This window comes from Meleagris gallopavo, chromosome 17 (genome assembly GCF_000146605.3).
Source record: "Meleagris gallopavo isolate NT-WF06-2002-E0010 breed Aviagen turkey brand Nicholas breeding stock chromosome 17, Turkey_5.1, whole genome shotgun sequence".
NCBI lineage: Eukaryota > Metazoa > Chordata > Aves > Galliformes > Phasianidae > Meleagris > Meleagris gallopavo.
Window position 1 is genome coordinate 8,366,472 of NC_015027.2, and position 27,303 is coordinate 8,393,774.

Here is a 27,303-nt window from a genome sequence, read left to right on the forward strand (position 1 = left end):
CCAACTCCCTGCTCAAAGCAGAGTCAGCTCTGAGATGACACCGCATTGTTCAGTTGCTCAGATTAGACTCAGTTTATCCAGTCAGATCTCAATAGTCTCCATGACAGCCTTCAAAGGACATACACTGCACAACCTCTCTGCCCCCTGTTCTCGTAGAGAAAAGTTTCTTTTTATATCCAGTCTGAACATTTCATGTCTCAGTGAAAGCCTGTTACCTCTTGTCCTCCATGCATCACTAGAAGACCTCAGTTCAATTTTGATGTCATAGCATAGTAACTGCAAACAAGCCCTGCTTCCTCACCCTCTTGTCACAGGGCAGATGCTGTAGCCCTCAGAGCACCTTGGCTCTGTGCTGAACTTGCTTCGGTCAACCACAGTGTTTCTTGTACTGGTGGGACCCAAACTGGACACAGTAGTCAAGATGCAGTGTTCTTTAGTTTAACCAGAAATTTTCTCTTTATTGTCCAGGTGCTGGATCTCACCCCTTGGAGAGAAGCCAGACTGGTGACTAGACTTGTCCAGATGACACCAGGTGGAGAAGTGGAGCTTATCACAGACTCCAAATTCACACGGACTTCAATTTGTTAAGCTTTGACAAACACACAAAAGTGGTAATGTGGAGAAGTCCCTCCCCCCACTTCCTCTATGTCCACATCAGCTTGATTATCCTCTTTCTCCCTTTTGCCTGAAGCCTTCAGGCCTCCATTGGTGTGCAAAGCCCATGTGGGACATGGTGTGGAGCATTCTGAGCTCTAATGCCGTTTCTATATTAATGACAAAATGTTATTTATATTTTTCTTTTTAGAAGTGACCGTGTCAGCTCTTGCTGAGAGGTAACACGGTGTGTTAAATAAGCCAGGCTATGTGTAGACGCTGTTACCTCCTACTTAAAGGAGTCCAGCCTTTGATAAGCTCAGGGCTACACCTGCCTTAGAAACCAGATAGCACCTTGAAATAAAGTAGTCCAGAGGGATACAGCTGCTGAATGGATGTTCAGATATCAATTAATCCTAGTAGCAAATCCTAGTAGCCAGCAAGTTATATGCGTGATTTTGAGAGAGGTGAAGGATTAGACTGTCTCCTTCTTCCTCTCCCCTCCCCGCCTTTTATGCTGCTCTGATGATTTGGCTGGGGAGAGTCTCCAGCCATCATGATTAGTTTTAACAGACTGGGGGTAGGGATACTGTTAGCTCGGGTTGTTCATATTCCCATTTCCTGCTAAAACATGGACCTCATTGTATCTTCTGACTGGTGAAGAATGTTGGGGGAGGGGAGGGGGAGGACACCCTTCCTTCCCCTCAAACAGGTGGTAGAAGAAAGTGTTTAGAAAGGGTGAAACCTTTGTAGATAGTGAATCTTGGCTTCCATAGGAAGTTTTACAGGCACTTGTAGCCCCCCCGTGGCTGTGGGAAATGCTGGCATATGCAGGACAATAGGGTTTGCAGGGGGCTTGCCTGGCTCTTGTTGGAAATAGGTCAGAATCTGTCTTGTTCCCTTATAGCCTGCAAGCGTGCCTAAGGGGAAGCAGTGCTTGTCACCCATTGCACATGTGGGAAAATGAGGACTTGGTTTAGTCATTGTTTCCTTTGTTGCTGTGGATGATGTAAGCTTCCAGAGATCGATCTGTTTTAAAGGTTTCTTGGGCCCAGCCAGTTGTGCTTCATTTTCGTCTTGTGTACAGAGAGTTCTCTGTACTCCATTAGCCTGGGCACATACTTTTGTTCTTGTTCTTGTACTAGTGGGGACATTTGTTATCATGGGATAACGTCTGTCGTCACTTCTGATAGCAATTGTTTCCTGTGGAAACAGCGGCTTCTGAGTAAGAGGCTACCATAGCATGGTTTAATTGCCTGTCATGCTGCATGTGCCTGAGGACACAGTGTCATCCTGTCTGCTATATTCACAGCAGGAATTCTCCTAAAGGGAAACTATTTTGTTAATGCCCACGCTGCCAGCCTTCTGCAGAGATTGGTCTGAAGTTCAGTATGCTTCGAAGGTATTTAAAAGTCATGAAAAAGAGTTGTATGCTTCACGTTATGTTTTCAACCATGATGTCCTTGACAGCACTGGGCTGATTGTGAGTACCAGAAAAGGTAATTTCTTTTCTGTATAGTCCCAAAGGAAATACTTTATAAAATGCAAACAACCAAGAAACAACAAATTAGGTTGGTTTGTTTACTTTTCCTTTCTGTACTCGATAAATTAGGAAAAAACAATTCTGTTGGAAGCAGTTCCCATTAGATCTAAGTGAACAAACGCCCCAATCCAGCTGTTCAGAGAATTGACACAAGCCAATACTTGGGTAGAAAACTGAAACAAAACTTACAGTAAACATATTTCCTGTGTATAAAGTTTATTGAAAACGTATTCATTCTCTGAATGACTGTAGTAAGTGGTATGTGTTAGGAGAAGCAACTCTACAAGGCTTTTTTTTAAAAGTCTTACCTTTCTCCTTCCTCCACTCAAATGAAAAGCATTGCACACATCATGGGATACCACCTGGATTACCTTGTTTGGTGTTTCACGAGGCACTGTGAGGCCACTGAGATGCACTGTGCTCCATAACTGCACGGCGCCTTGTGGCAAAGCACGGTTCTACAAAAGGTATTTGAATGTTCTGGCTCATGGTGTTCCTGTACCAGCCTCCTTCACATGTTGTGGGGATCTCTGCCAGTACCACAGTTCCTGCAGGCCTTACAGAGATACCTTATGCTTGGTTTCTGTGTTTGGCTTTATAGACAACGTGTAATTCATCCTCAGTATGTCTGTACAGTTATAGGCCAGCTGCCGTGATAGGTGGCTTTTATAACAAAATACCTTTCTACTACTTCCATGAACAGTTGTCATTGTGTTTGGCTCATGAGGCACTATTTAAAATGTTTGTTGTTTTTTTTTTTTTTAATGATCTTATAGCACTTAAAATTGTTTTGTATAAAATTTGCTGTAAAGATTTGTAATATGGTCAAAGGGCTCTTTCTCCTTCATTACCATTTTTTAAAATGTTTTAAAAGCTAGAAAGCATCCTGTATATATTCTGTATATGTATAGCAGCACATTTCATTTATGGAAATATGTTCTCAGAATATTTATTTACTAATATATTTATCTTAAGCCATGTTTTATGTTGAGAGTGTGTGACATTATTGTAATAATCATTGAAAATCACTAACACGAGGCCCTGTAAATACATGATAATTGCACACAAAGATTTTACAGTACTTGCCGACCAAAAATGATTTAAGAAAAGTTGTAGTTACCTGCAGTTTTGTAAGAAAGTGTACAAATGTCTGTATTAAAAAAAAAAAAGGGCAAAACCACGCAAAAATACAGTTTTATTGCATACACGTGTGGAAGTCGTCCTTATTTGTAGGGAAAGGACACAGCTGCACTTCTCCAAGTGCAGTCCTACATGAACTGCTTTTAACAGCAATGCTTCTCATTTGTTAAATAACAGGTAGACACATCTATGCATACACACACATACAGATACAACAGCGTCTGTGATTTAAAAAATGCAAAGTTTTCTTCTTTTTTTTTCCCCTTTGGAGACAACCCGTAATATTCTGTCCCAGGACCATTCAACTTTCAGGTAAGTGCCACACTGGAGTATACAAAATAAATCAGTTTTTTACTGGGCGTTATGCTCAGTGTAAGGCCGCTACTTGATTTTAGCTCCTTCCTAATTGTGTCTCCAGCAGTCTCAGTGCCTGCTGTTTGGTGTCCCTGCTCACAGCTGGCAGATCTTGCTGTTAAGAAGGAGGAAGTTAGATGTTACAGGTTACAAAGGAAGGGAGGGCAAAGGTGTAGATAGAAGGAAGAGAGGAGGATTGAGACCGTAGTGCACCAAAGCGTGCTGTAGAAAAGATGGGGTTAAGTGCTCTGCTTAAGTGGGAAATGGGGAAGGAGATGCAATGAAGCTTGACGCTGCAGGGTTGTAGTCTGTAACTACCAGGACAGTTCTTGGACTTCTGTGTAGAGAGAAGGCTGTGTGAGAGGGTCACACAAGTCTCTGAAGCCTCAATTCACATGGCAGCTGGCACACACCTGCTGGAAGGCATCCTCATTTCTATTTGGAACCCGCATGTTTCCTGTAGCAAGGGAACTTATTTGTGGTTTAATTTCAGATAAAAGTCATCTATTGTTCTGAACTAAGACTGCTTTGAGGCCCGAGCCATCACGGTGCAAATGGATGCAACAAATGGAGAAGTCTGTTGAACAGATAGGCTACACCCAAGTCCATACCCTGGATCATGAAATCATTGCTTCCACTGCAGTTAAAATCAGCGTTGTGCTGCTCTCATCGAGTCAACAGAGGGCACAATATGATCAAATACATTTATTAACACATAGAAGAAAATGGCTTGGATGTGATCACTGGTGAATAATGATCTCCGTGCACGTATGTACGTGTAAAACACATATATATGCTGTTGTTGAAATAGTTTGCCTCTATATGTTATGTGTTCTTCATGCAGTGACACAAAAAAATTCCATTCTCCTTTGGTTGCTTCCATCTCACCAAGGTTTCCACCTGATAACCCTTTGGATTAGGGTTCTTCCCCCTCTCATCTAGGCCTGTTCCAGTGTATTGTAATTCAGTCACCTCAGAATTCACTCAGAAGAGCATTACTTCTTACTGAGATTGTACACAATGCTAATGCTTGGTGTTTCTGGAGCACGGTCTCATTCTGGCAGTAGCAATTTGGAGTGCGCTGAATTCTAAGGCAGACAGTTGACAGTACTGGTTGTTTATGTTTTGCACAGCTGTTTGTGTATAACACAGTGCTTGGTTTTGATGGGTTCCTCGTGTGGTGAAGTGTCTTTTGGAGGTGGCTGTGTTCTTAAAGCTGGAGCCAGCCTGCCCAGATCTTTGTCTGGGATACAATAGACCCGAAACCAGATCTTTGATGGAAAGGGATGCCCTGCGCTTCTGTGACTTGCTTGATATGAAAGGATCTCATTCAGAGTAAAGAATACATTTCTCTCACGGGAATGAAGCTGGTGCTTAGAAAAAATAAAAAATAAGGCAAATGTTTCCAGAATAAGCAAGTTTAAAAGGAGTCTCACAGACTGGATGGCAAGAAAGGAGAGCAAAGTAATCCCCTCTTGTGTAAGAAGAGACCAGTGCCTGTGTGACAGTGGTGTTTCTAAAAGAAAATGAGAGTTTTCTTGGGCTCCTCCCTCTGCTATGCAATGCTCTTCTACACTTCAGCAACACAAACTGGGCTCCTCCCGTGGCAATCTACTGTATTTAATTTTTTATAATTGTTACTTCCAGCCATTTGCCAAATGCGGGATGACCACATATAGACACAGCACATACTTCAGCGGTGAGTCATTTCAAGCAGGATTTGTTCTTTTCTTGTCAGTCTGATTTATTTCATGGGATATCCCCTGGATTTACAGTAAATTGTCTTTCAGACTGAATTTTGGAATGCAAAATTTCATCCTGAAAAGCACAAGCACTCAGTAAAGCTGAGAGCTGCATTACACGTACGTACTGGGGGCGGTGCTGTAGGAATAGGGCTCCACTTTTCACTCAAGTTAGCAGAATGATACGTTTACTCAAAAATGTCTAGGATAATATTCAGGTGAAACTCTCATTAAAGTGTATTTCATCAGAGGATTGTGAAATACGTTTCTGTAAGCTATTAAGAACTAGTTGGGCTGGTCAGATTGGGTATTTGCTGAGAGTTATGGTTTTGCAGTAGACCCTTCCATTTGGTAAAATGGTGCACTACAACATCTTTAGCAGTCTTTTGCAATGGCTGAGAAGGCTCAGTGAGCAGAAGGTGAAACTGGAACAGCTTATCATGCTCACCCAGCGGCAGCCAATGCCTGCCGGTGTGTTGGCCTGGATGCATTCAGGATGCTGCTTCATTTTCCAGTAAAAATCTCACATTTATACCATCTCCAGGGGATCCTGGACTACAGAAACCATAGTTGTGCAGTGCTGTTGGGTTGTTTGGATGAGCAGCATTATAAAGCCCCAAGTCAGATGATGTTAATGTTTAAATGAATAAATAGATGAAGATGTTGGATGTTAGGATGGTCCCAAGAGTATATGCACATGAATTAGCAGGATTGGATGAACAACCAAATAAAATTGCAAGCTAGACACGAGATTCAAAGGAAGAAAGGGCACCTGAAGCAATTGTTTCATCACCGTTACCAAACTGAGAGGCTGAGTTACTCTTCTTAGTGCCATTCTATCCTATGTACCAATAAATTCTGGTCTTTTTTTCCCATGATTACAATGTATGGAAAATTTATTTTTCTCAGAGTGTAAACTAACATCTTCCTATGAAACATTAGCAAGATACAAGCATAATATCCTGTATTAAATAATTTCCTATACATATATAAATATATTACTATGACATCACACTTTTTTTTTTTTTTTTTAAGTTATAGTCTCTATTTTCTCTCCAACTTAAAAAACATTAAGACGAAAGTACGTACAAAATCATTTAGTCAACAAACTATTTTTAAAAGCAGATTTTGAATTGGGAAGGCCACTTCTCCTGTTGGCTGCCAGCAGAGGTCCACGTATTCTGTGGACTTCTGTAACCAACGTGCTGCATAGAACGGCTGAGGTTGGAGGGGACCTTAGAGATCACCGAGCTCCAACCCCCAGCCGTGGGCTGGCTGCCCCCCACCACATCAGGCTGCCCAGGGCCCCATCCCAGCATGCCTCCAGGGATGAGGCACCCACAACTTCTTGCACACAGTTAGGAGGCAGCTTCACAAAATGCAGTGCTGGGGTACCAGCAAAGTGCTCACTGCTCCTATTTCTGGTGCACCCTCAGTCCTATGGCTGCTTCTCCACATGGCCGTGGTAGCAGCCAAGAGAGCAAACCACATTCTGGGGTGCATTAAACACAGCAGAGCCAGCCTGTCAAAAGAGGTGATTCCTCCTGCTGTTTAGCTACAGTATGCCTCACCTTGGATACCGTATATGATTCTGGTCTCCGCAATATAAAAATGATGTTAAGGTCCTTGAAAGTATCTGAGGGAGGGCAATGCTGGCTGGTGCCCCATGCCTGTCAGTGCTCAAGAAGCATTTGGTCAATGCCCTCAACAATATGCTCTAACTATTGGTCTGCCGTGAAGACTTGATGATCTTTGGCAGGTTCCTTCCAACTGATCTATTCTATTCTCCTGTTCTATTATTCCATTTGATCATTCCATCCTATCCCACCCCACACTATGCTATCCTACTCTACCCTAACCTCAAGAAGAAAAAGCTATGGTAATTATAACAGCATATTGCATCACCATGTAGCCAACCATTGCAGCACAACACAGGGAGGAAGGCACCAGGACAGGGGCTGGAATGCATGAGAGATGGTTCATTGTGATGGTTTTGTTGTCAAAGCATTTGAAGCTGTGACCCAACGCTGTATTTGCAGCCTGTCCAAACTACTGAGGGAACTGCTGGGTAAGAGCTCGAAAGGCTGTTCAGGTAAAAGTCCAAACAAATTCCTGTTCTGCAGTCATTTTCTGTTTGTTGAAGTCAATGCTGCAAACGCTAACGTGGTATTCAGGGCAGCTGTCAGCTGCCGGTGTCATAGAGGCATTTCTGTGTGCTGAATCATGTGGGATTATAACAGTTGTGCATGTCAGGCTTTTCTTCTTCTCCTAACCCCTTATAGCAAAGTGCCATTTAAATGTGTACCATTTACGTCGGCCACATACAACTGTACCACTGAAGCGTGAAGAGATGTAAAAACTGTTTTGTCCGTCCTTTTGCAGTAGAAATCAGTCACTGGGTACTCTTTCAAGTTATTGGCATTAATTACGTGCTTTATGAATTTTCCTCTGACTGCACTGGTTAGACTGCTGAATTTTTGGTAAGAAAAGAAGGCAAAGCTTCCTCATGCTGTGCTCATAGCATAATTCTTTGGGATCTGATTTTATTCTCTGACTCTCTGCTTTCCATTAGTGAACCAGACTAAGCACAGATAGAAAGCAAACTGTTTTGCTACAGGTCTTTGTAAACACTGACTGTTAAGAAGGCAATTTTCAATGTCTTGTTAAGTCTGAAAGAGTCAATGTCTTTTAGTCCAACATGTAAGAGAGAACCAACATACTTTACAATTCTTGCTGTCTTAATCGTTGGCAATACTGTGTTAACTTTTCCTGTAACCTTTCCAATAGCTTATGCAAGAAATTACTAGCTGCTTCCATGATATTCTACTTTTGATATAAACAATTCCATAATTGCTGGCTTAGTGAAGTTCTGTTTCTATTAAGCACTTATTGTGCAATCGTTCAGCTGTCTCTGGCACTCATCTGTGGTGCATAAATGGAGCTGGAATTGATTCAGTTCAGGCAAAGTCTAGATCTATGTAGGTTGCTCTGAAAGTAGTGCCTCCTATTTATTTCCATACAAACTACAACAGATACAAAGAGCACGATAGCACAATTTGACAGAGGAAATTCTCAGCTACAAAGCACTATTTTTCAACATAGTCGCCACTATTAACTATGCATTCTCACCAGTGATGAGCAAGAGCCTGCACGCCGTGCACATAAAAGCCTGCACCAGCGGAAGTGACCCAGTGCTGCTGTGCTGAAACGCACCACCCACCCCTCGCTGTGCTCACATCCACTGCTGGATCTCCATAAACGTTCAGCAAGCATCTATGAATGCCAATGGGGGGCCATTTTTTTCTGCGTGGAAGAATTCATTGATACACCTTTGCTTTATACACACTTCCACATCAGACACCATCCTGTCAGAGTGCCCCTCTGCTGCCATCTGTCACTCAGCAATGGAATGGGATATTGGTGGGAAGTTTCAACCTCTGCTGCCGTACCACCACCATCAGCCACAAATGCGCCGATGCCACGAAACAGGAGGCATTACTTTCGGAGCAGCAAGGCACAATGTGTCGTCGTTTGATTTTTAAATGCCCCGTTTCCTTCAATGAAATCTACAGTCCTCATGAGGGGAGAAGCTTTCGATGTCGATAACAGGAGGGCGGATACTGAATGTAAACTCAGTGACGGTTTTCTCGCTCGTCTCCGTTACCCTTGGCAGAGACACTGAGCAGTGTCTGCATGCCCACCTGTCTGCTACGAGCAGCAGGATATTTAAACTCATATTTACACCCTTTGTCCTAACCGGATTTACAGAACTTTAATGGCTCTCACTGAATTCACTCTGCCATAGCTGAAGGAGCTGCTCATGAATGCCAACTGTTCCCAACAACTTATCTGACCTGTCATTGTTTTCTTAAGTATCTACAGGGCTGGACTTGCTGAGGCTGACACACTCACTGCTGATCCCCAGTGGTGGGATGAGAAGTCAGCACTGTAGGTGAACAGATCTTCTACCAAAGAGAAAAAATAGTTAATGCTGTCTGTTGCAATCAAAGAGAAATTATTCCGCAGATCAAATCCCCACTGATGTTTCAGTTCTTTGGCAATTAAGGGCATTAGTCTTAAAAATGTAGCTCTGTTTTAATTTCACAGGCAGGGGAATGCTTTCTTCTCGCAGTAATTGACAGCACTGCAGATTTGATGAGCTCCAGATATTTGAAAATTATTGCATCACTTAAATCCATTGCCACCAGTATACAAAAGAGAACAGCAGACAGACAAAGTCACACAAAGGACTTTGGGAATTGACTTTTTGGAAGACAAGTATGAGAGCGGGAGGGGAAAAAAAAAAAAGGGTTATTCCCAAATCACCTGGATTTTAAGAAGATTGGTTCCTGTAAAATAAAAGACACTTCAGTTTCCCACCAGTGGATTGCAATCGTCTTGCTGGCTTCGCAGCTGTTTCTTGAAGATGGATATTGATGTGGATGGCCGATAGAATATACTCCAGATCTCTCCAGCAGCAGTAACCTCACTGGAATCCTCTATTTCATTTGCAGGTGGGATCTGATGGGATCTAGGAAACAAGCATTACCTCATCATCAGTGACTAAGGTACAAAAGAAGCTGCTGTTATTAGTGTGATAACATTATTTTTGTATTGGTAATGCTGACAAGTTCCACTATATCTATGACACTTATTTTTCCCCCAACACATTGCACAGTTGTATCAGGATTTGAAGTGTTGGTTAGTTTTTGACCAAACGATGGTATAGAAAGATAGTAATAAAATCAGTTTTTCAATCAGGTAAAAAGTTATACTGTGTGTTATGCCACAATACAAATTCTTACGCTTGTGGGTTTTTTGGAATCATTTTCAATATTTAATTAAAAGAAAGTCAATATCAATAAGGGCGGTGAGGCACAGGGTCCCCACAGAGGTGGTGGTGCCCCATCCCTGCACACAGCCACGCTCAGGGCACGGGGCTGTGAGCACTGCTGGAGCTGTGGGTGTCCCTGTGCACTGCAGGCACTGGGAACAGACGGCCTTTGGGGGTCCCTTCCAACTCCAACCATTCTATGGTTCTATATATGTACACACATATTATGTATATATTGTATATAGGTACTTCGTATACTCTTGAGGATATAAATAACTTGATTTTGAATCTGACCAATATGAAAATATCAGGAGGCACAGAAATGAAGTGTACCACAAGGGGGAACAGAGCTGAGATGTCAATTCACCAGGGCCAGCTCTGCTCTGTACTTACTTCATGGCAACATGGAGAAATATCTTGGCCAATATGGCCGTAACGCTTAGAATGAGCAGTGCTGTGAGACTGTATATTGTCCACTCTGGAAAAGAAAAATGAAAGGAGAAAGGAGGAGATGGAAAAGGAAAAGGAAATGGAAAAGAAAACAGAAAAGAAAGAGAGAAGAATGAAAAAAATAAAAAAGGAATGGGGAAAAAGGGAAAAAGAAAAGGGAAGTGTGTTATTTCCAATTCAAATATAAAGATGCCGTGAAAGTTCCAGACACACAGCACATTTCAGTGGCACCTCCCCCACCCATTCACCTGCTCCATCTGTGTCTACAACCTTCTTTGTAGAACTGCAGTAGCTTTTGTGCACTGGGATATCTGAGCTGCATGCAGTATCCAAGCTAATTCGAGACTCTATCAATGCATGCTCTTTTTTTTCAGCACCTTCTGCCACCTCCACGGTCACTGAAGTGCTCTGACTTCCTATCTGATTTCACTACTTCTACAAAGTAAGTAACAAAGCAAAGCAAATGAATCTCATCTTAACTGGAGATGACATTACCAGGCATGGAGCTGCTGGGATGGCTTGGACTGGTCGTGATGACATAAAGTATCTTTGATGACCGAGCTGCGTTGATGCTGAAATTTGTGTGTTCATTTCTCTTCTCTGAAAGGGTCTGATTTGCTGCAATCTTGTTCTGATGCACATTGTCCTTCACAGCTGAAAACACAACAGTGTGATTACATCAACAACTTCTACACAGATGTAATAGGGCTTTACTTTGTACTTTAGAGCAACGTGCTTCTCTCTGGTCCGTTTAGGGAATGCAGGGAGCACGTTCTGTCTGATGTCAAACTGGGGCTTCACCCAGAAGGGGTTCTCAGAATTTTTGTTTCCACTGCTGTTGATCAGAGCAGTGGGACTGAAGGGCTGCAGTGTTTTCTCCTGATGACTTTCTAGATAAGTGGAGTGAACCACTGGAAAGAGCTCAGTTGAACCAAAGATGCTGTTGGACTACTATTTGTTGGCGTTATTATTGTTGTTGTTGGGTTGGGGTTTTTTTTCCACTTTTTTATTTTCCAATCTGTATTGATAGGTAGGTGCATATAGGATTGACTTTTTGAAAATGCAAACGTTGCTGTGGATGATGCACAGCTGACTGGAGTTTTTGGATGAGTTACATGCTTTAATGACACACTGAAATGCACAAAGAACAAGGCTAACCTCTTACCTCTGTATCTGATAGCGAATCCCTGGGCTTGGTTGATTTCATCTGAAAAAAAGTACAAAATAACAAAATCCAAGGAGATGTTGAAAGTGTGGGGAGGCCGATTCTTCCCATTAAAACGAGCTAGAACATGATAGGTATAGCCATCCAGCAATTCCACCATGTCTGTAGCATCTTTGATTTCAAAAAGGACAAAGCTGAAGAGGATTTGAGATGCTCCTGGGACTTGTATGGTCCAGTAACAGACTTTGCCTGTGCCATATGTGTCAGGAAAATCTGGGGAATAGATCACAGCTGTAGCAGAAGTGTAATTCCCTCCACAGGCACCAATAAGGGCTGTGAAACAAAGAGGAGAGGGAAAAGAAATTAAAAAAGAGAAACCAGTGCAGGCAATACAACCATCACACACAGCTTTCCACTCTGTGGAACTCGAATGCACAAACTTTAGGGCATGCACTTGGGTGGGCCCTATGCATTAGGGCACTGCTCCTCCAGTGTCTCTTGGCCTCAGGTTATTTACTTCCCACAGCACTGGGAGCAATATATTACATGGCATTTGCTTGGGATACATTCCTTCTGGCCCCTTACTCTGACACAGAATTACTGCCACAGGAAGAGTTTGGCTTTATCTTTACACCCTCACATCAGGTATTTATCCACATTAGTAACCCAACCCCAAGCCTTCTCTTCCCAGAGCTAAATAATGTCCTCACATGAATGATGTTCTAGTTCGTTAATAATCTCAGTGAACATTTATATGTGCCTTCTAAGCATCCTTTCTCCTGATCAACCTTACTGTCATGAAGTAACTTGAATAAGTGCCTGTTATGAAGTCTAATGCAATTCTATTAGATTACTTGCTGTGATACGATCCTTTAAGCTCAGTGCCCAGTGACACTTTACATTCCTTAATGATTGTTCAGGGTCATAGTGCAGACCTATTCAGCAATGAATCTAGAGAGGAAGTTTAGTGCCAGCCAACTGACTTGATATCTATATATATATACATATATATGTCCTTGGAGGCACCCACGGTCAGGGCTCAGGGCTGTGAGCACTGATGGAGCTATGAGTGTCCCTGTGCACTGCAGGCAGTGGGACCAGATGGCCTTTATAGGTCCCTTCCAACACAAATGATGCATGTGTGTGTATTTATATACACAAATATATATATATATCCTAAACATTCAATATGAAATAGTATATTTCAGACAGAACTGTTTGAATCAGAATGATCACTCCCCCATAGAGGTCTTCTCTCTGAAAGCTTAAAGCACTGTAACAGAGTCCTTGGAGAAAGTAAATACACGTTTTGAAGTGTTTCAATTTTCACAGGGCTCTGAGCAAGGCCTCTAATAAATGCAAATTAAAAGCAAGCTGGGGGAATGAGAAAAAGTAGAGCATGTCTGCCAGAAAATAAAGTGAAAACACTTCTCCTTTTTTTTCTGGAGCACGGCCTCGTCATAGCAGCAAACCTCACACCAGTGCTGCACTATAAAAGACCCCACAGAGGGACTGAGAGTGCATGAAAGAAGGAGAATTTAAAGAATGTGAAAGATCCCACCGAGGTACAAAGGCCCACAGAGAATCTGTGTTTGGCACTCACTCCGTGCTAACAGCTGGTGATGTAGTTGAGTAGATTGAATTGTTTGAATAGACTGTATTGCTAGAATTGAAATTGGACAGTGGGGTTTCGTTTGCTCTTTGCAAATGGCTGGTAGGTGTTGCCACAGTTGGCTGTGCTGTTTGTAACAACTGAAACGCAAGGTGCTCTTCAAATAGGCAATATTAATTGTGAATGCTAATGGTTAGTGCTCCACAAAGTATAGCAGCTCCCCGTACGGAATGGAAATAGAAGAAGAGAATCAGAATAGCTTCTAGGTTGGAGGGGATCTTAAAGCTCACCCAGCCTCAACCCCTGCCGTGGGCTGGCTGCCCCACACCAGCTCAGGCTGCCCAGGGCCCCAACCAACCTGGAATGCCTCCAGGGATGGGGCACCCGGAGCAGTCTGGGCAGCCTTCCCATCCCAGTTCTATGCAGAACTGGAAGAGTTCTGTGCTGTGGGTCTGAATGTTACAGCTTTAGGCCATGACAACAGCACGTAAACACATAGGTAAATGTTACAGATGGGTGTAAAAAGTTTAGCTTAAAGACACAGAACTCTTCAATGCCTGCCACTGCATCTTTACTGTCCCTGTCTCTTTTCCACACTTGGATGTTACATTGAGGACCATGGGACTCTGCAGGTGGGAAAGAGACAGAAAAAGGATAAGACAGTGTTGTGCATAGAAAGGACTTGGAAATGATGAGCTCAGGAAGCCAGCAGGTATCAGGAGCGATGGTTCTGGGGGTACAACACAATCTGTAGATTAGAAGTCAGTGACCTTGGGGAAGAGGAATGAGACGAGCAGGTGTTGCTAATCAGCAAAACCAAACAGGTGGTGGTTACTAGAACGACTTCTTTTTTCTGCTCACCAGAAAAGACAGTGCAGGTGCTCAGGGTAACAGCTGGCTGAGCCCTCGGTCATTTCAAAGAAGAAATGCCACAAAGGATGCTTCTACTCATCATGAATTCAGGAGGCCAAGAGCAGAAGGTATCAGTGGATATAACAGTACGAGCCTGCGTGCTAGTACAATATGGGAAGCAGTATAAAGCTCCACTGGGGGAGAATCTGAATAAAGTAGTATCAAAGAATCAAAGAACGGCTTGAGTTGGAAGAGATCCCCAGTGGCCATCAAGTAATAGGAAGAAAGATTTCCATGTATAAGAAATTATGAAATCAGTGATGGTTAAATAGCAAATTTGACTTGTTTGTACCTTTGCTGTACACCCTTCCCCAGCTCTTCTCTGTTGCTTTGCATTGTGTAACCGAGTTATAGCAAGTCTTGTCTGGCTTAATAAGGAAAAACAGGGTGTTTGTGAGAGCAGAGTTAGCACCAGCTCCGGAGAAGTAAGAGACAATCTCTGGAGCAGTCAGTTGCCTAAGCAGGCGTTGCTTCTTTGAAGAGCTATTTCACATTATTAACGGATGGGAATTTTAAGCTGAAGTGGAAAGCAGCTTTATTTTATACTGAATTTAGGTGTTTTTCTGCTCAACAGTTCTCATTGCCTTTAAGCCCTTTCCCCTAATTTGCTCAGCATTTGAGGCCTCTCCTTTGAGAAAAACTCAGCCTGTTTCAATACTTACTGTCGAAAAGAATGACTCTGCCATCCCCACCACAAGGCTGAGTATGGTCTCCAAAGCAAACACTGTTGCATTCCGTACTGGCTGCCTCCCCGTATCTCCAGTAGTCAGGGTTATTTCCACAGAAACAGGCATAACCTGATTCCATGCCTGCAAACTTTGACAACAAAGATGCATAAGGAAGGGAGGGGTCATGTTTAAAGGTGTAACAGCAGGAGGTTGTGGGAACAAGCAAGCTGGCAGCAGAATGCATGTGCTTTGGAGAAGTTGATTAGTCTGTGGTTAGAGGTCCCACCACAGACTGAGCTGTTAGGATCCTGCTTAAAACTAGCAAGAAAGCTGGACTAGAGGGCACCTAGAGCAGCATATATGCAGCCCGAGGCAATTTCTCTTCACTCAGTGCAGCCCAAGCATGCCAGAAGGCTGGACACCCATGGTTTAGTCTTTTAAAACATTTTGTAAATGTATGTCAAAGAAATCACCTTAAATTGTTGACTTCGGCAGGAACTGATGCATGCCTGGATAGTAAGTTTATTGGAGGTCTCACTGGTGCCCGTCAAAGTAGGTGGCTCTCCATGATCCTTGTAACAGCCCAGATTCCCTGGCACTGGCAAGAATAACAGACAACAGCCATAAAAACATGAAGGTTGGAAAAGGCATCTAAGATCACCATGTCCAACTCCAACCCAGCCCCACCGTGCCATTACCATCAGTGCCACACCTCCACGTTCACTGAACACCTGCAGGGATGGTGACCCCACCACCTCCCTGGGCAGCCTGTGCCCTCTTCAAGACACCGACCTCTTTAACTACTCTCCTGTTACTAAGCAGCTCTCTGTATTTTCTTGTATTGTCTTTACACCGTGAGAAATGTTACTCTGTGTCATGTTTTCCAAACTTTCCCAGGGATAAATGACAGGAGATGAAACAGCATCACAGCCTTTTAGCAGTATACCTGCAATACTCTACAGCCATCTGTTCCCACTGGCTGCAGTGCACAGGGACACCCACAGCTCCAGCAGTGCTCACAGCCCCGTGCCCTGAGCGTGGCTGTGTGCAGGGATGGGGCACCACCACCTCTCTGGGCACCCTGTGCAGTGCCTCACTGCCCTCAGTGTAAAATCTTCTTCTTTAAATCCAGTCTAACTCTCTGCTTTTTTAATTTGAAACCATTTCCCCTTGTCCTACCAATGTTTCAAGGCTCACTGATCACTATGGGTGGTCATAAAGAGAGATTTTTCTCTTCAGGGCATAACTTGTTGTTTTGTTTTGTTTCTGTGCTTTTCATCTAATCACTGGAATTTAGCCATGACTTCTAGAGAAACTGTGTGGAGTATGCTTCTGTGCAAAGGGCATAAAATTATTCCTTGTCTAATTGTCATGTCTGCTCACGCACTTAGAATGAAATAGAGAAAGAAAAGAGTTATAGAAATAGAAATAAATTGAATAATTCAGTTGGTAGGAACATCCAAAAATCATCGTAGTTTTGGTTTATATTTTGCTTTGTTTCCTTCTGTCTTAGCAAACTGAGCGCCTCAGTATTTCTGTCCTCCCATATGCATTCAGAAGGAGCCATCTTTACAACTGGCTCAGTTCTGCTTTGGGTTTGGGAAGTCCCATTGGTGAATTTCCTTATACCTCCCCACGTGTGCAATGAAACAGTTCCCTAAATTCACAACTTCTATTTGTCCCATTCTAACAAAGATGATCTTCTACCCATTCTTTTGGAATAGCTCTCAGTGATCTGCAATTGAGGATGACTACAGTACTAGAAAGAAGAGCAAAGGAAAGAACAAAGTTAGGAAGAATCAAATTCAAGTATTTGTTGGGTTTTTTTAATTCTTAGATCACGTTACTTCAAATATTGTTGATAAAATAATTTTCTTTCCTAAGAATGATACACTTTCAACACTAAATGCTTGCATGGATTTATGGCTTGGATATGCCTTGCAGCAGCAAGCTTCTAAGTGCTGTGAATTCAAGTTACAGCCTGATTTAACATACCTTTGGAAATTCCCATTTACAACCCCACCCAGCTGGGTACATCTGGACAGATAATTCTCAGAGAGCTCAGTTTTCTGTAAAGCACATTATTTCACTGCCCAGAAAACAGTTCCTCGCCACCAGTCTAGCTCCTTTTGCTAGAGGACCTGGGATTTCTAAAACCACATATTAATATATATACCTACTTAATAGCTTTATTGGTGAGACCCGTCAGCCATGTCTCCAGAAGATTAGTCCTTCAGTGTTTCCCATGCAAAGAAACCAGACTCAACCTTTGAAAACTCTGTACATTTTGTCACTAAATAAAGCACAGCAGCTGGGTAAAATCCTAAAGCCAATTAGTCTCCTTAGTGTCCCAGTGAGCTTTCAGCTTTCTCATATCTAGCGAACAAAATCCGCCACGCGGTTTGGAATAAGCAGTTGTTCATGGAGAATCACCAGTCTAGCCAATAGTGAGCAGCAATTTCCAAGCAAATATTTTTTGTTATTAAGTCAACAAAATACATAACCTCATGGCTACGTGCTCCACAGAGAGCTAGGAGTACTTGAGTAGGCCCACATCAAACGATTAAATGACCTGAGAAAATATGGACTACCATACATGTATACATGATTTTGCTGCATCCGTTCTCCCCCTGGCTACTGATGGGCTGGTCCTAAACTTGAGACACTGCTGTGTTGCTACTGGGAGTTAATCAGCAAAGATGGTATAAACATAACGGTGTTATCTGATTCTGCTTTGGGCAGCAGGTTGTATCCGATGATGTCCCAAGGACTCTTCCAACCCAGGATATCCCACAGTCCTATGTGTATGTATTATGAATCTATATGGATAATAAAAATATTTCTGTGACTGATTAATTCCTCTGACCTTCAAAAACTGCTTTTTTTCCCTTTTATTTGTTTATACCCACACCAGCACACAAGACATTGAGAAAAGAAGAAGGAGGAAAGGAAAGACTAAGCTCCTTTGGGGACTACCCATTGGGACCACCCCCCTGGGACTACCACTGGCCTTTGCACCATGACAGCCATTCTCATCTACCACTGCTAAATCCAATACAGCGTGTTTACAAGTGCAGAATGCGTTTCTGAATTAAGCATTCTATGTTAAGTACGTGTGAATAAGAGATGATAAAATCACAGATGCTTAATTGTAGTTGCAGTGAATCACTGTGTGCAAATGTCTCCAGAGAAGTTTCGTGTTGTTGGTGTTATACTGGCATTATGTGGGTATCGTCTGTAACTAAGTTATACTTGTTTTTTCTAGTAGCAGACATAATTATGGAAAGGTTGCTTACAGGACACAAATTTTTAACTCCTCAAAACATTGAAATGAGTTTTCTTTACAAAACTGCTTTCTTACTCCACCACAAAACTCAGTTTTGTATTACGCAATTCACAGGTTTGTTAGTTTTGATGGGGCTGAGGTTTATCACTGTGCTTACTGAAAACAGACGATACAGTAAGGAATAAGCTTTTTTTTTAATTACACAATGTCATAAACCATGAAGTTTGCATTAAGACTTGGATGGACTTGTAGTGTACGTTTTGTTGCTATAATTCCTTTTTCTAGTATCCAATTTCAGCGCAACGCTCGAAACAGCTGCTACTGGTCAAAAGGGTATTTTGTAAATATAAATCTGGATTATCTGTGCAAGTAAGCATCCAAATATAAATCCTCATCCCCCCATCACAGAGAAAGTGAGTGAGATTTGTTTTACAAGGATTCCTTGCATAGAACAAATGAAGTGGGAGAATTTGCCTGCTGGTGACATATCCAGAGACTTTGCTTAAAATCTGTCATCTTTAAAGAAAATGCAAACTCTTTAATTTGGGACCCAGACAAATTTATTAATTATGGGAGTCCTTCTGAAGGGTACTTCCTTAAATCAGAAGTATGCTGACATCAGGACAACTGCTCTGATATTTAACAGTGTATGCAGAGGCAATCTCTTGGGCAGAGAGGCACAGAAGTTAGGAGAAAAATATATCAGTGATCAGACCTAATAAAATGGTCAGTTATGGGTGTTAATATTGAGTAATATGTTTAAAATGTGATTCTTCAGAATTTATCCTGGAGCATCCAGGAATGAAAATCTGGGAACGTACTGACACGAACCTTGAAAAGAGAAACACATTTTGGATAAGGTAAGCAGTATCATACATTGGTAATATCAGATGCTGGAAGGAACGTTCAGATGAATAACTTGAGAGCGATCTGAATTATTCATCTTTTCCCTGTGTCCACTTCTATTGCCCCTATTTCCTCCTAGCAGTTCCATAGGTGTGTGCTATTCACATCAAACTAATGCTACCCATTTAACAAATGAACCGCAAGTGATGGAGACGTATACATCTTTTTGAAAACCTACCTGATCATTTCCTATCCATTTTTCTCCCCTAGACTGTACTAAGCTAACGGTGTATTTCATCAGATTAAAAAAACTAGAAGTACTCCACATGTTTTGAGTGCTTCCCCATCTTCTATTTTAATGTAAATAACGTAAGCCAGTAATTCTGAGAGGAGATGAAGAGAGCAGCAATGGAGGAACAACTACACAGCAACCTTGTCATTAACTCCAGAGATCCGTTTCAAATATTGCTTAGTTTGCAAATGAAAATAAGCTGATTGGCCTTGTCCTAGTTTCTGTTGGAAAATCACTACCCACTGCTGTATAACTGCCAACCTCCGCTCGGCAGAGACACAGGCCTGAACTAATTACATGGTTCTCTTACTTCGGCAGGATGGAATCTCACAATATTTCCAATATATTCCATCCTCGTGCTCTGCAATGTAGCACCATGGGCTGACATCTCCATCAGGGTTCCTGGGGGGAAAAAAAGAGAGAGAGTGAGTGAGTGAACAATCAGTCATCTTTAAACACCATGTAAAAATAAATCTTACTAAACCTGAGTTTCACACTATTTTTGCTCTAACATTTAACCCATTGCAATTACATGCCAAGAAAACAACAGAAGTGGACAGGATGTTCAAATCACTGTAGTTGTAGCACATGTGAAGCGTGCTGTGATGCTTCACACATCACTTCTCTATTATTCTACAAATGGTACTTGTGTGCTGAGCCAAAGACTCAGGGTTCTGATCGCAGGATAAAACAGGACCTGTAGATACTCATGGTTCTGACATGCTTCTAATTTGTGCCAACTGCTTAAAGCTGCATCGAGGCAACGTTGGTGGCAATGAGATAGTCCTTACCTGCAGTAGTTATGCTCACCGAGCCCTCCTTCCCCATTGGGATATTTCAAAGTATTATAAGGGTGCTCAAAGGTCTCATTCCAAAAGAGACAAGGCTTCCCTGCGTGTTGGGAGGTCTGGTTCTGAGTGCCACGGTAATCAGCCCCATTTGCTGTATAACATTCTGGGAAGAAATGGAAATGGAAAGAGAGAGAATATATGTAGATTTGGTGATTACTTGCTCTTCCCTTGCCCGCTCTCCCATCCCCAAGACTCCAGTTTCCTTTCACTAACAGATTTCCTCCACTGTATAGGCAACTGAGGATGCTGTTTGCACTCTAAATTTTCTGATAGAGCCAAACACCCATTAAAGGGATTATGATTTCACTATTTAAAGAGGGGAGGTTTAAACAGGATATAAGGACAAAGTTTTGACTCTGAGGGCAGTGAGGCACTGCACAGGGTGCCCAGAGAGGTGGTGGTGCCCCATCCCTGCACACAGCCACGGTCAGGGGATGGGGCTGTGAGCACTGCTGGAGCTGTGGGTGTCCCTGTGCACTGCAGCCAGTGAGAACAGACGGCCTTTGGGGGTCCTTTCCAACTCCAACCATTCTACGGGTCTATGATTTTTACTCAGTTCTTTATAAGACACCTTGGTTGGGATTGAAGTGTGATTAATACAATCAAGTACATACTCTGAATGAAAAAAAATCACACTTTTTACTGCTTTCTCTGTGTTTTGCTAGTTAGGTTGAATTTGTAACTTGCTGATTTTCCAAACATGACAGTACATGACATTATCAGTCTGCTACTTATCAGCACACTGCCCAGCTCTCATTCTAAATTAAATACGTTTGTGAACATCCGTACCTTACAAAATGAAAGATTTTGTAGTTGTGAATCTTGTAAACATTTATATCCTGATTTTAAAAGTTCTTTAAAAGATGCCCTATGAAGGTGACTGATCACTAGAATAGGTCTACCAGACAGGTGATGGATTCTCTCTTCTTGCAGATATTCAAAATACATCTGAGTATGGCCCTGAGCAAGCTGCTTCAGTTGACCCTGCCTGAGGTGAGGGGATGAACAAGATGACCTCCAGAGATCCCTTCCAACATCAATCACAGTGTGTGGTTCTCACAGAATCATCACAGATGGGTTTGAGTTGGAAGGGACCTTTATAGCTCACCTATAGTCCAACTCCTCTACAATGAAGAGGGACATCTACTCTGATCCAATCTTCCAGAAACAATCGCCAAAAAGAATTATAGAATGGCCTGGGTTGAAAAGGACCACAATGACAATCTAGTTTCAACCCCCTGCTGTGTGCAGGGTCACCAACCAGCAGCCCAGGCTGCCCAGAGCCACATCCAGCCTGGCCTTGAATGCCTCCAAGGATGGGGCATCCACAGCCTCCTTGGGCAACCTGTTCCAGAAAGAACATAAAGAAGTCAATTTTACTTGATAACACTTATCATCCATGAATTTATTAAAAAATAGTATTAAAATGCAACGTTCTGTGATATAATTAAAATGTTATCCTGTTTTACGTGGCCATAAGCATGGCCCTGTGCTGGTAGCATTACTGGGGGAAGTCACAAACGTCTGTCCCTAGCTGCAGGCTGGGCAGCATTCCATATTATCTGACAGCATTCTCTCTTTTTATCTGATAGCATTCATTCTCATGGAACAGCTGCAGAGATATTCTACTCCAGTGCCCTGAAGGAAAGGGAGAGCACTGCACCTGGCCCTGGCGCGGTGCTCCTGAAGAGAAACTTATCTGATTGAGCAAAAAACAAGCTTCAGATTAACACTTCTCCTCACTTTAATTAACCCAGCCTCGTTAGCCAGGCGGGTGGGCTATGTGCATTTCCTTGAAAACGCAGATCTGAATTTCCAGTATCTGAGTCACCGCAAACATTTGTGTAAACATACAAAAAAAGATGCTCTGAGTCACCGGCGGTGCCACTGTCCTTCAGCGCTTCTCCTGCTTTGAAATGGACACCACAGCTTTCCTGTCGCAGCAAAATAAATAGCAGAATTTGATGGAAAGGGGAGGAAAACATAAACTGGATGGACACAATAACGTATGGTATAACAAAGCAGTTGTGAGGAGGGACAAACATGGCCAGAAAAGGTGCTTTCATCAGTTTAATGCTACGACTCTTCTTGCTTTTCAGTTCCGAACTCGAAGCAATGTGTACTAACATCTCCTCAACAATGTAAGGAATGCTACAGTACCTGAACGCGATCTGGCACACAGACTGAACGGAAGTTAACATCAGCCCTTGCAGGATCTGCTAAGACTGGCCCGTGCTTTAACTTGCAGCAGCAACCGCTGTTCATTTTCATCTTCAGCCTTTTTTCTTTTTCAGTACTTTGAGGACATGGTGTGGAAGGAAGAGCCAGATCTCTCTTTGTTCCTCTTAGCTACAGCACTCTGCTCTCAAGGTAATAGGTGGCTGCAACAATACCTGCGTTGTTCCTGTGCAGGGCTGAGGTGTTCTTTTCACTCAGAGGATGGTGAGGCAGTGGAACAGGTTGCCCAAGGAGGCTGTGGATGCCCCATCCCTGCAGGCATTCAAGGCCAGGCTGGATGTGGCTCTGGGCAGCCTGGGCTGCTGGTTGGAGACCTGCACACAGCAGGGGAGTTGGAACTGGATGAGCATTGTGCTCCTTTTCAACCCAGGCCATTCTGTGATTCTATGATTAGGGGAAAATCTATCACCTGGGTTATGGGGAAGCTCCTCTGCTTCATTAGTTTGTTAGGGGAGGAAGTGAGATACCATGGAAAAACACTGACTATCCCAGAAGAAAAGAAACAACAAAGCTTTATTTTAAATTATGAAATATAGCCGCTGTGAACAAACAAAATCAAATGAAATACTTTTTGTTTGTTTTTTTAGAGGCAATCTAGTTGGAAATTTTCATTTGGATAATGGCTAATAATGCTCAGTGATTAATAATAGTTACTTTGCCACAGCACTGAAGTACAAACGTTTCACGTAAGCAATGTCATTCAATAAAAAGAACCTCAGCCCTACTTTCCTCTACCTTGAGATCTACTGCGTTATACTTTGTAGGGTTCCCTATAAAATTCCCAGCACTGCAGGACCCTCAGCACACTCAGTACCTTTGTCTTTGTTCACCATGACTTCCCTCTACTAACCACCTACTGACTGCTGCATCTGCTGCTCTGGGGAAAGCCTGCAAACAGCAGTAATCACAGTCAGAACCATGGTAGTAAAATAACTCTTCCTTTAAGTGATTGCTGAGTCTAGAGAAGTACCTACTGAGAGGAAAATACCAGAAAGCAAAAAGCAGGAAACAAATTGGGATGGTTGTCCACTCTGAGCAAGCGTTCTGTGTGAGATACAGGTTCACAATTAGTTTTATTAGAGCCAGATCAACATTTGGAAGATCAAACAGCAGCTGTAGTAGAAATTTTTTCCATCTGTTTCGGTTTCTTCTTCAATGTAGGGACCTTACAATGATCATTTCTGCCTTTGTTACTGTGGAACTGTATGGCTGCCTGCACTCCACATGGGCACCACTGAAGGACCATTTGAAAAATTAAGGTAGTGCAAAATGTAACAGTCTGGCTGCTATCCTGAATGAAGCATTGATGATATAACACTGAAGTTACAGAGTCTGCACTGGCTTCCAGTGATTTTTTAACATGGACATCCATGTGTTGGTCTGCAGCTCTGAAGTCCTTGATGGCCAAATGATGTGTGCCAAATGATGAGTGATGGAAATAATACAAACATCTTTATTTCCTCTGCAGTCTCCTCTGCATAAATGAGAGGAAAAGCAAAGAAAACAGCTATACTCAAACATCCTTCCTCTCCAAGGCCCTGGACGGGGCTCTGGGCAGTCTGAGCTGGTGGGGGGCAGCCAGCCCATAGCAGGGGTTGGTCCCCTCCAACCTAAGCCATCCTGTGACTCTCTGATCTGATTTTAAGCCCTCTGAGTGTTCCTCAAAGTCCATCATTTTCAGAGATGCACTCAATGATGCTACCAATTGGAGACTGAAGAGATGGAGATTCAGGACGGTTTAAGAGTGCTCTTGTATGACTGGGGTGCATACATAGCTTTGCACTGAAAATTCAGAGTAAAAAACTCATTCCTATTTCACTGAAAAAAATAATAATCAAGTTACTTGTCTATTTGTCTGCTCCGGGTAGGGATAGCAGGAGAGATCCTACCAGCAACATCTCCATGAGAAGCAGCATTTTCTTTTAAGGATAAAAGAATAAACAAAGCTAAATGAAAACCGCTGCCATTGAAATACGAGGTTTCACTGCAGAAGTGTAACAACCAGGACTTTAAACGTCCTGCAAGGCTGGAGCAATAAGGAAAGGTTCTTAAAATGAACGTGGATATGAGTGTGGGCCGAGTCCAACAAGGACTGTGTGTCAGCTGCCTGATGCATGCATTCTAATAGTGCTTTAAGAAGAGATTCAGGTGATCTCCATTCTACCAGAACCACTCTCCTTGCTCTTGCTGCAGCCTGCAATCACAGCACTCCTCCTTAAACGCAAGCACTGTATCTAGGTGCAGATGGCAACAGTTACAGGCACTAACCAGATGCTGCAGTCTCTAATTTGATTGAAAGGGTATAATTAGACAGCAGAAACACTTCAATGAGAGAGTAAGGCACAGAGGAAAGGACAGAAACCACTTAACCGATGCCAAGACACCCCAGCAGCGATGGAGGCCCACGGCTGGAAGGGGCACAGCACCCAATTACCTTCCTCAGATGAGAGCGTTTTTGTTTCCCCATGGATACACGAATAGAGATTCTATTATCATAGGTTGCCACAATTCTGCATGTGGGAACACTGATTAAAACCAGAAGAAGCTTCAGGAGATCAAAGAGACAAATATGGCTTCTGTGGTCATTATTAAAAATATTTTTAGTAGCGCAATGGCTTTCTTTGAAGATGCAGTTTTATTGATTGAACCAAATGTTCATTTGCATATTTTCATAGGATTGGTCAGGAAAAAACCTTATTCCATAATATGTTATGATGGAAAATAGATTATTTTGGGGAGGATAAGGCCAGTGAAAGCCTGCTGTGATGCCACGAGGACACTGAAGCGGAAGGTTTCCCCTACGCAGTATAGAGATGTTCTATATGTAGTTTAAAAATCTCTCATCCTACACAGGCATACACGCATCATCTTTTGAGGTCCTCAGCTGCTCCGAAACGGTCATATTTAGTGTTGGTTCAGAGTAGAGAGTGGTCACAATGACATTGGGTCAAACCTCATCTTCAGCATCCATCGGCACAGCCTGGGAGAGGACAGCAGTACGGTTCCACCACCACACTTGTCCTGAGCTTCTTTATCACTGGAACTAAGAATGCATGATGTAGCCCCAGAGGAATTTCTGCTCCTTAATACACCCATTTGTTTTCTTTGTGAAGTTTTAAATCTGTTGTTCCACTGTCAAGTGTGGCAGACCGAATCCCTCCGGAAATTTTACCAGCGTGGGCCTCAGCCACTGTGCAGATGGAGGGAGAGCTCAATTGCACAACCGCTGTGGTGTGATATGACAAAATGAGCAGCTGGCAGCGTGTAATCCCGGCCTCCTTCCCACTCCGTTGGCTCCACCCTACCAAAATCCATTCATAACTCCGGATTTTGAGTTAGGCTCTGTGCATGTACTAGCACGATCCCCCGAAGCGCCTAGGGTGACTATCTCAGCCTGCTTAGAACTGCTTGCTGGATGATTTGCATGATGGCTGCTCAAGGAACACAAAGCAGAGCTGCTTTACACAAAGGTTTGGGGTGAAACAACAGCTCAAAGGAAGGAAACCACAGCACAGAGATCCGCTACTGCTGAACAGAAAGATAACAGAGAAGGGAAGAGGGGAAATCAAACACGCTTCTGAGTGGGAAATCAAATGAAGGCTATAAGTACAGAAACTAAAAATGACAGCCTATTGCACTGAGTGTATAAAACAAGATTTCTTCAATGAAACTGACAGACTTTTCAGTTTCTCTGTCTTTGTAACACAAAAAGCACCAAATTCAAAAAATCCTTTAATCATAGGCAACACATTCACTACTCCACCCCCCTCACCCCTCAATTACTGAGAAATATAGTATGACTGAGATTTGAGTACTGCAGATCTCAGTGACTGAATTAATACAAACTGGAAGGTAGGTGGCTGTGCTTCCTGGATCCATTATCTTTGCTACACATTCACTCATTGTAATATCGTGTTTTTTTCCCCGCAGCTGCTTGTGCTCAGTCATCTCTGCCACCTTTAGTAGCTGTGGATCTATGCAGCCAGAGCATGGATGTGCACAGAGGTCTCTACACTGCCTATGAACCAAACACTCCTACAGGGATATATCCTCTACATGCTCACATGCAGCTGTGTGAAACTTGGCTGCTTACACAGTGTGTTCTGTCCACAGTTGTGTTTGGAAAAAAGATGACACTCTTCAACTTCAATAGAGAAAGGATTACCAACTGTGCAACAAACACTGCCTGATGGTACTGGGACTGATAATCAGACATGGTAGGATTGATAGGATGTGGGGAAATGGTTTCGAACAAAAAGAGGGGAAGTTTAAGTTGGATGTAAGGAAGAAGTTTTGACACTGAGGGCAGTGAGGCACTGCACAGGGTGCCCAGAGAGGTGGTGGTGCCCCATCCCTGCACACAGCCACGGTCAGGGCACGGGGCTGTGAGCACTGCTGGAGCTGTGGGTGTCCCTGTGCACTGCAGCCAGTGGGAACAGACGGCCTTCGGGGGTCCTTTCCAACCCCAATCATTCTATGATTCTAAGTGTACCTACAAAACGTGAAGATGAGCAAGTGTCTAATCACAGCTAGAGGAAGCAGTGCAAATTCTGTATTAAGCAGAATAAAGAAGATTCAACTATTCAGAGCACATCCAGGAGGACCGCGCATCCGGTGGCTGTGACACTCGGACCGTCCGGATCAGCCGCTCCGGACCCGGCACCGCGCACCGAACTGGCGATAAGGAAGGGATGTTATCGCAAACCCGATCACAAAATCACAGAACGACTTCGGCTGGAGGGAACCTTAAAGATCACCGAGCTGCAGCGCGCTGCC

The 27,303-nt window shown here is 43.0% G+C and overlaps 2 protein-coding genes across 2 annotated transcripts in view; one reads left to right on the top strand and one right to left on the bottom strand.

Moving 5' to 3' along the window:
- Positions 1 to 3,344, top strand: part of ZNRF3 (zinc and ring finger 3) — a 69,427-nt gene extending 66,083 nt beyond the window's left edge. The window contains exon 9 of the mRNA XM_003211006.4: positions 469 to 3,344. Within this exon, the coding sequence (XP_003211054.1) occupies positions 469 to 512 (44 nt within the window). The 3' untranslated portion in view covers positions 513 to 3,344. The remainder of the gene's footprint in view (positions 1 to 468) is intronic.
- Positions 3,345 to 3,528: 184 nt separating this feature from the next.
- On the bottom strand, positions 3,529 to 26,743 carry KREMEN1 (kringle containing transmembrane protein 1). The gene is made up of 9 exons (XM_019620926.1): positions 26,693 to 26,743; positions 20,230 to 20,546; positions 19,749 to 19,840; positions 15,488 to 15,612; positions 15,009 to 15,162; positions 11,823 to 12,155; positions 11,153 to 11,311; positions 10,601 to 10,685; positions 3,529 to 9,904 (listed from the first exon to the last, which is right to left on the bottom strand). Exons 1-9 carry the CDS (start codon positions 26,741 to 26,743, stop codon positions 9,742 to 9,744), a joined length of 1,479 nt encoding a protein of 492 aa, XP_019476471.1. The 3' UTR covers positions 3,529 to 9,741.
- Between the last annotated feature and the right edge of the window lie 560 nt (positions 26,744 to 27,303).

Excerpts from the sequence above, each read along its gene's own strand:
- KREMEN1 (XM_019620926.1), bottom strand. The coding sequence starts at position 26,743 with ATGTCTGATTATCAGTCCCAGTACCATCAGGCAGTGTTTGTTGCACAG. Across the intron at positions 15,613-19,748 it reads TGAGATTCCATCCTGCCGAA|TGCCAGGGAATCTGGGCTGT; the intron begins GTAAGAGAACCA and ends TATTCTTGCCAG. Across the intron at positions 10,686-11,152 it reads TCCCAGCAGCTCCATGCCTG|AGTGGACAATATACAGTCTC; the intron begins GTAATGTCATCT and ends TTTCTTTTCCAG.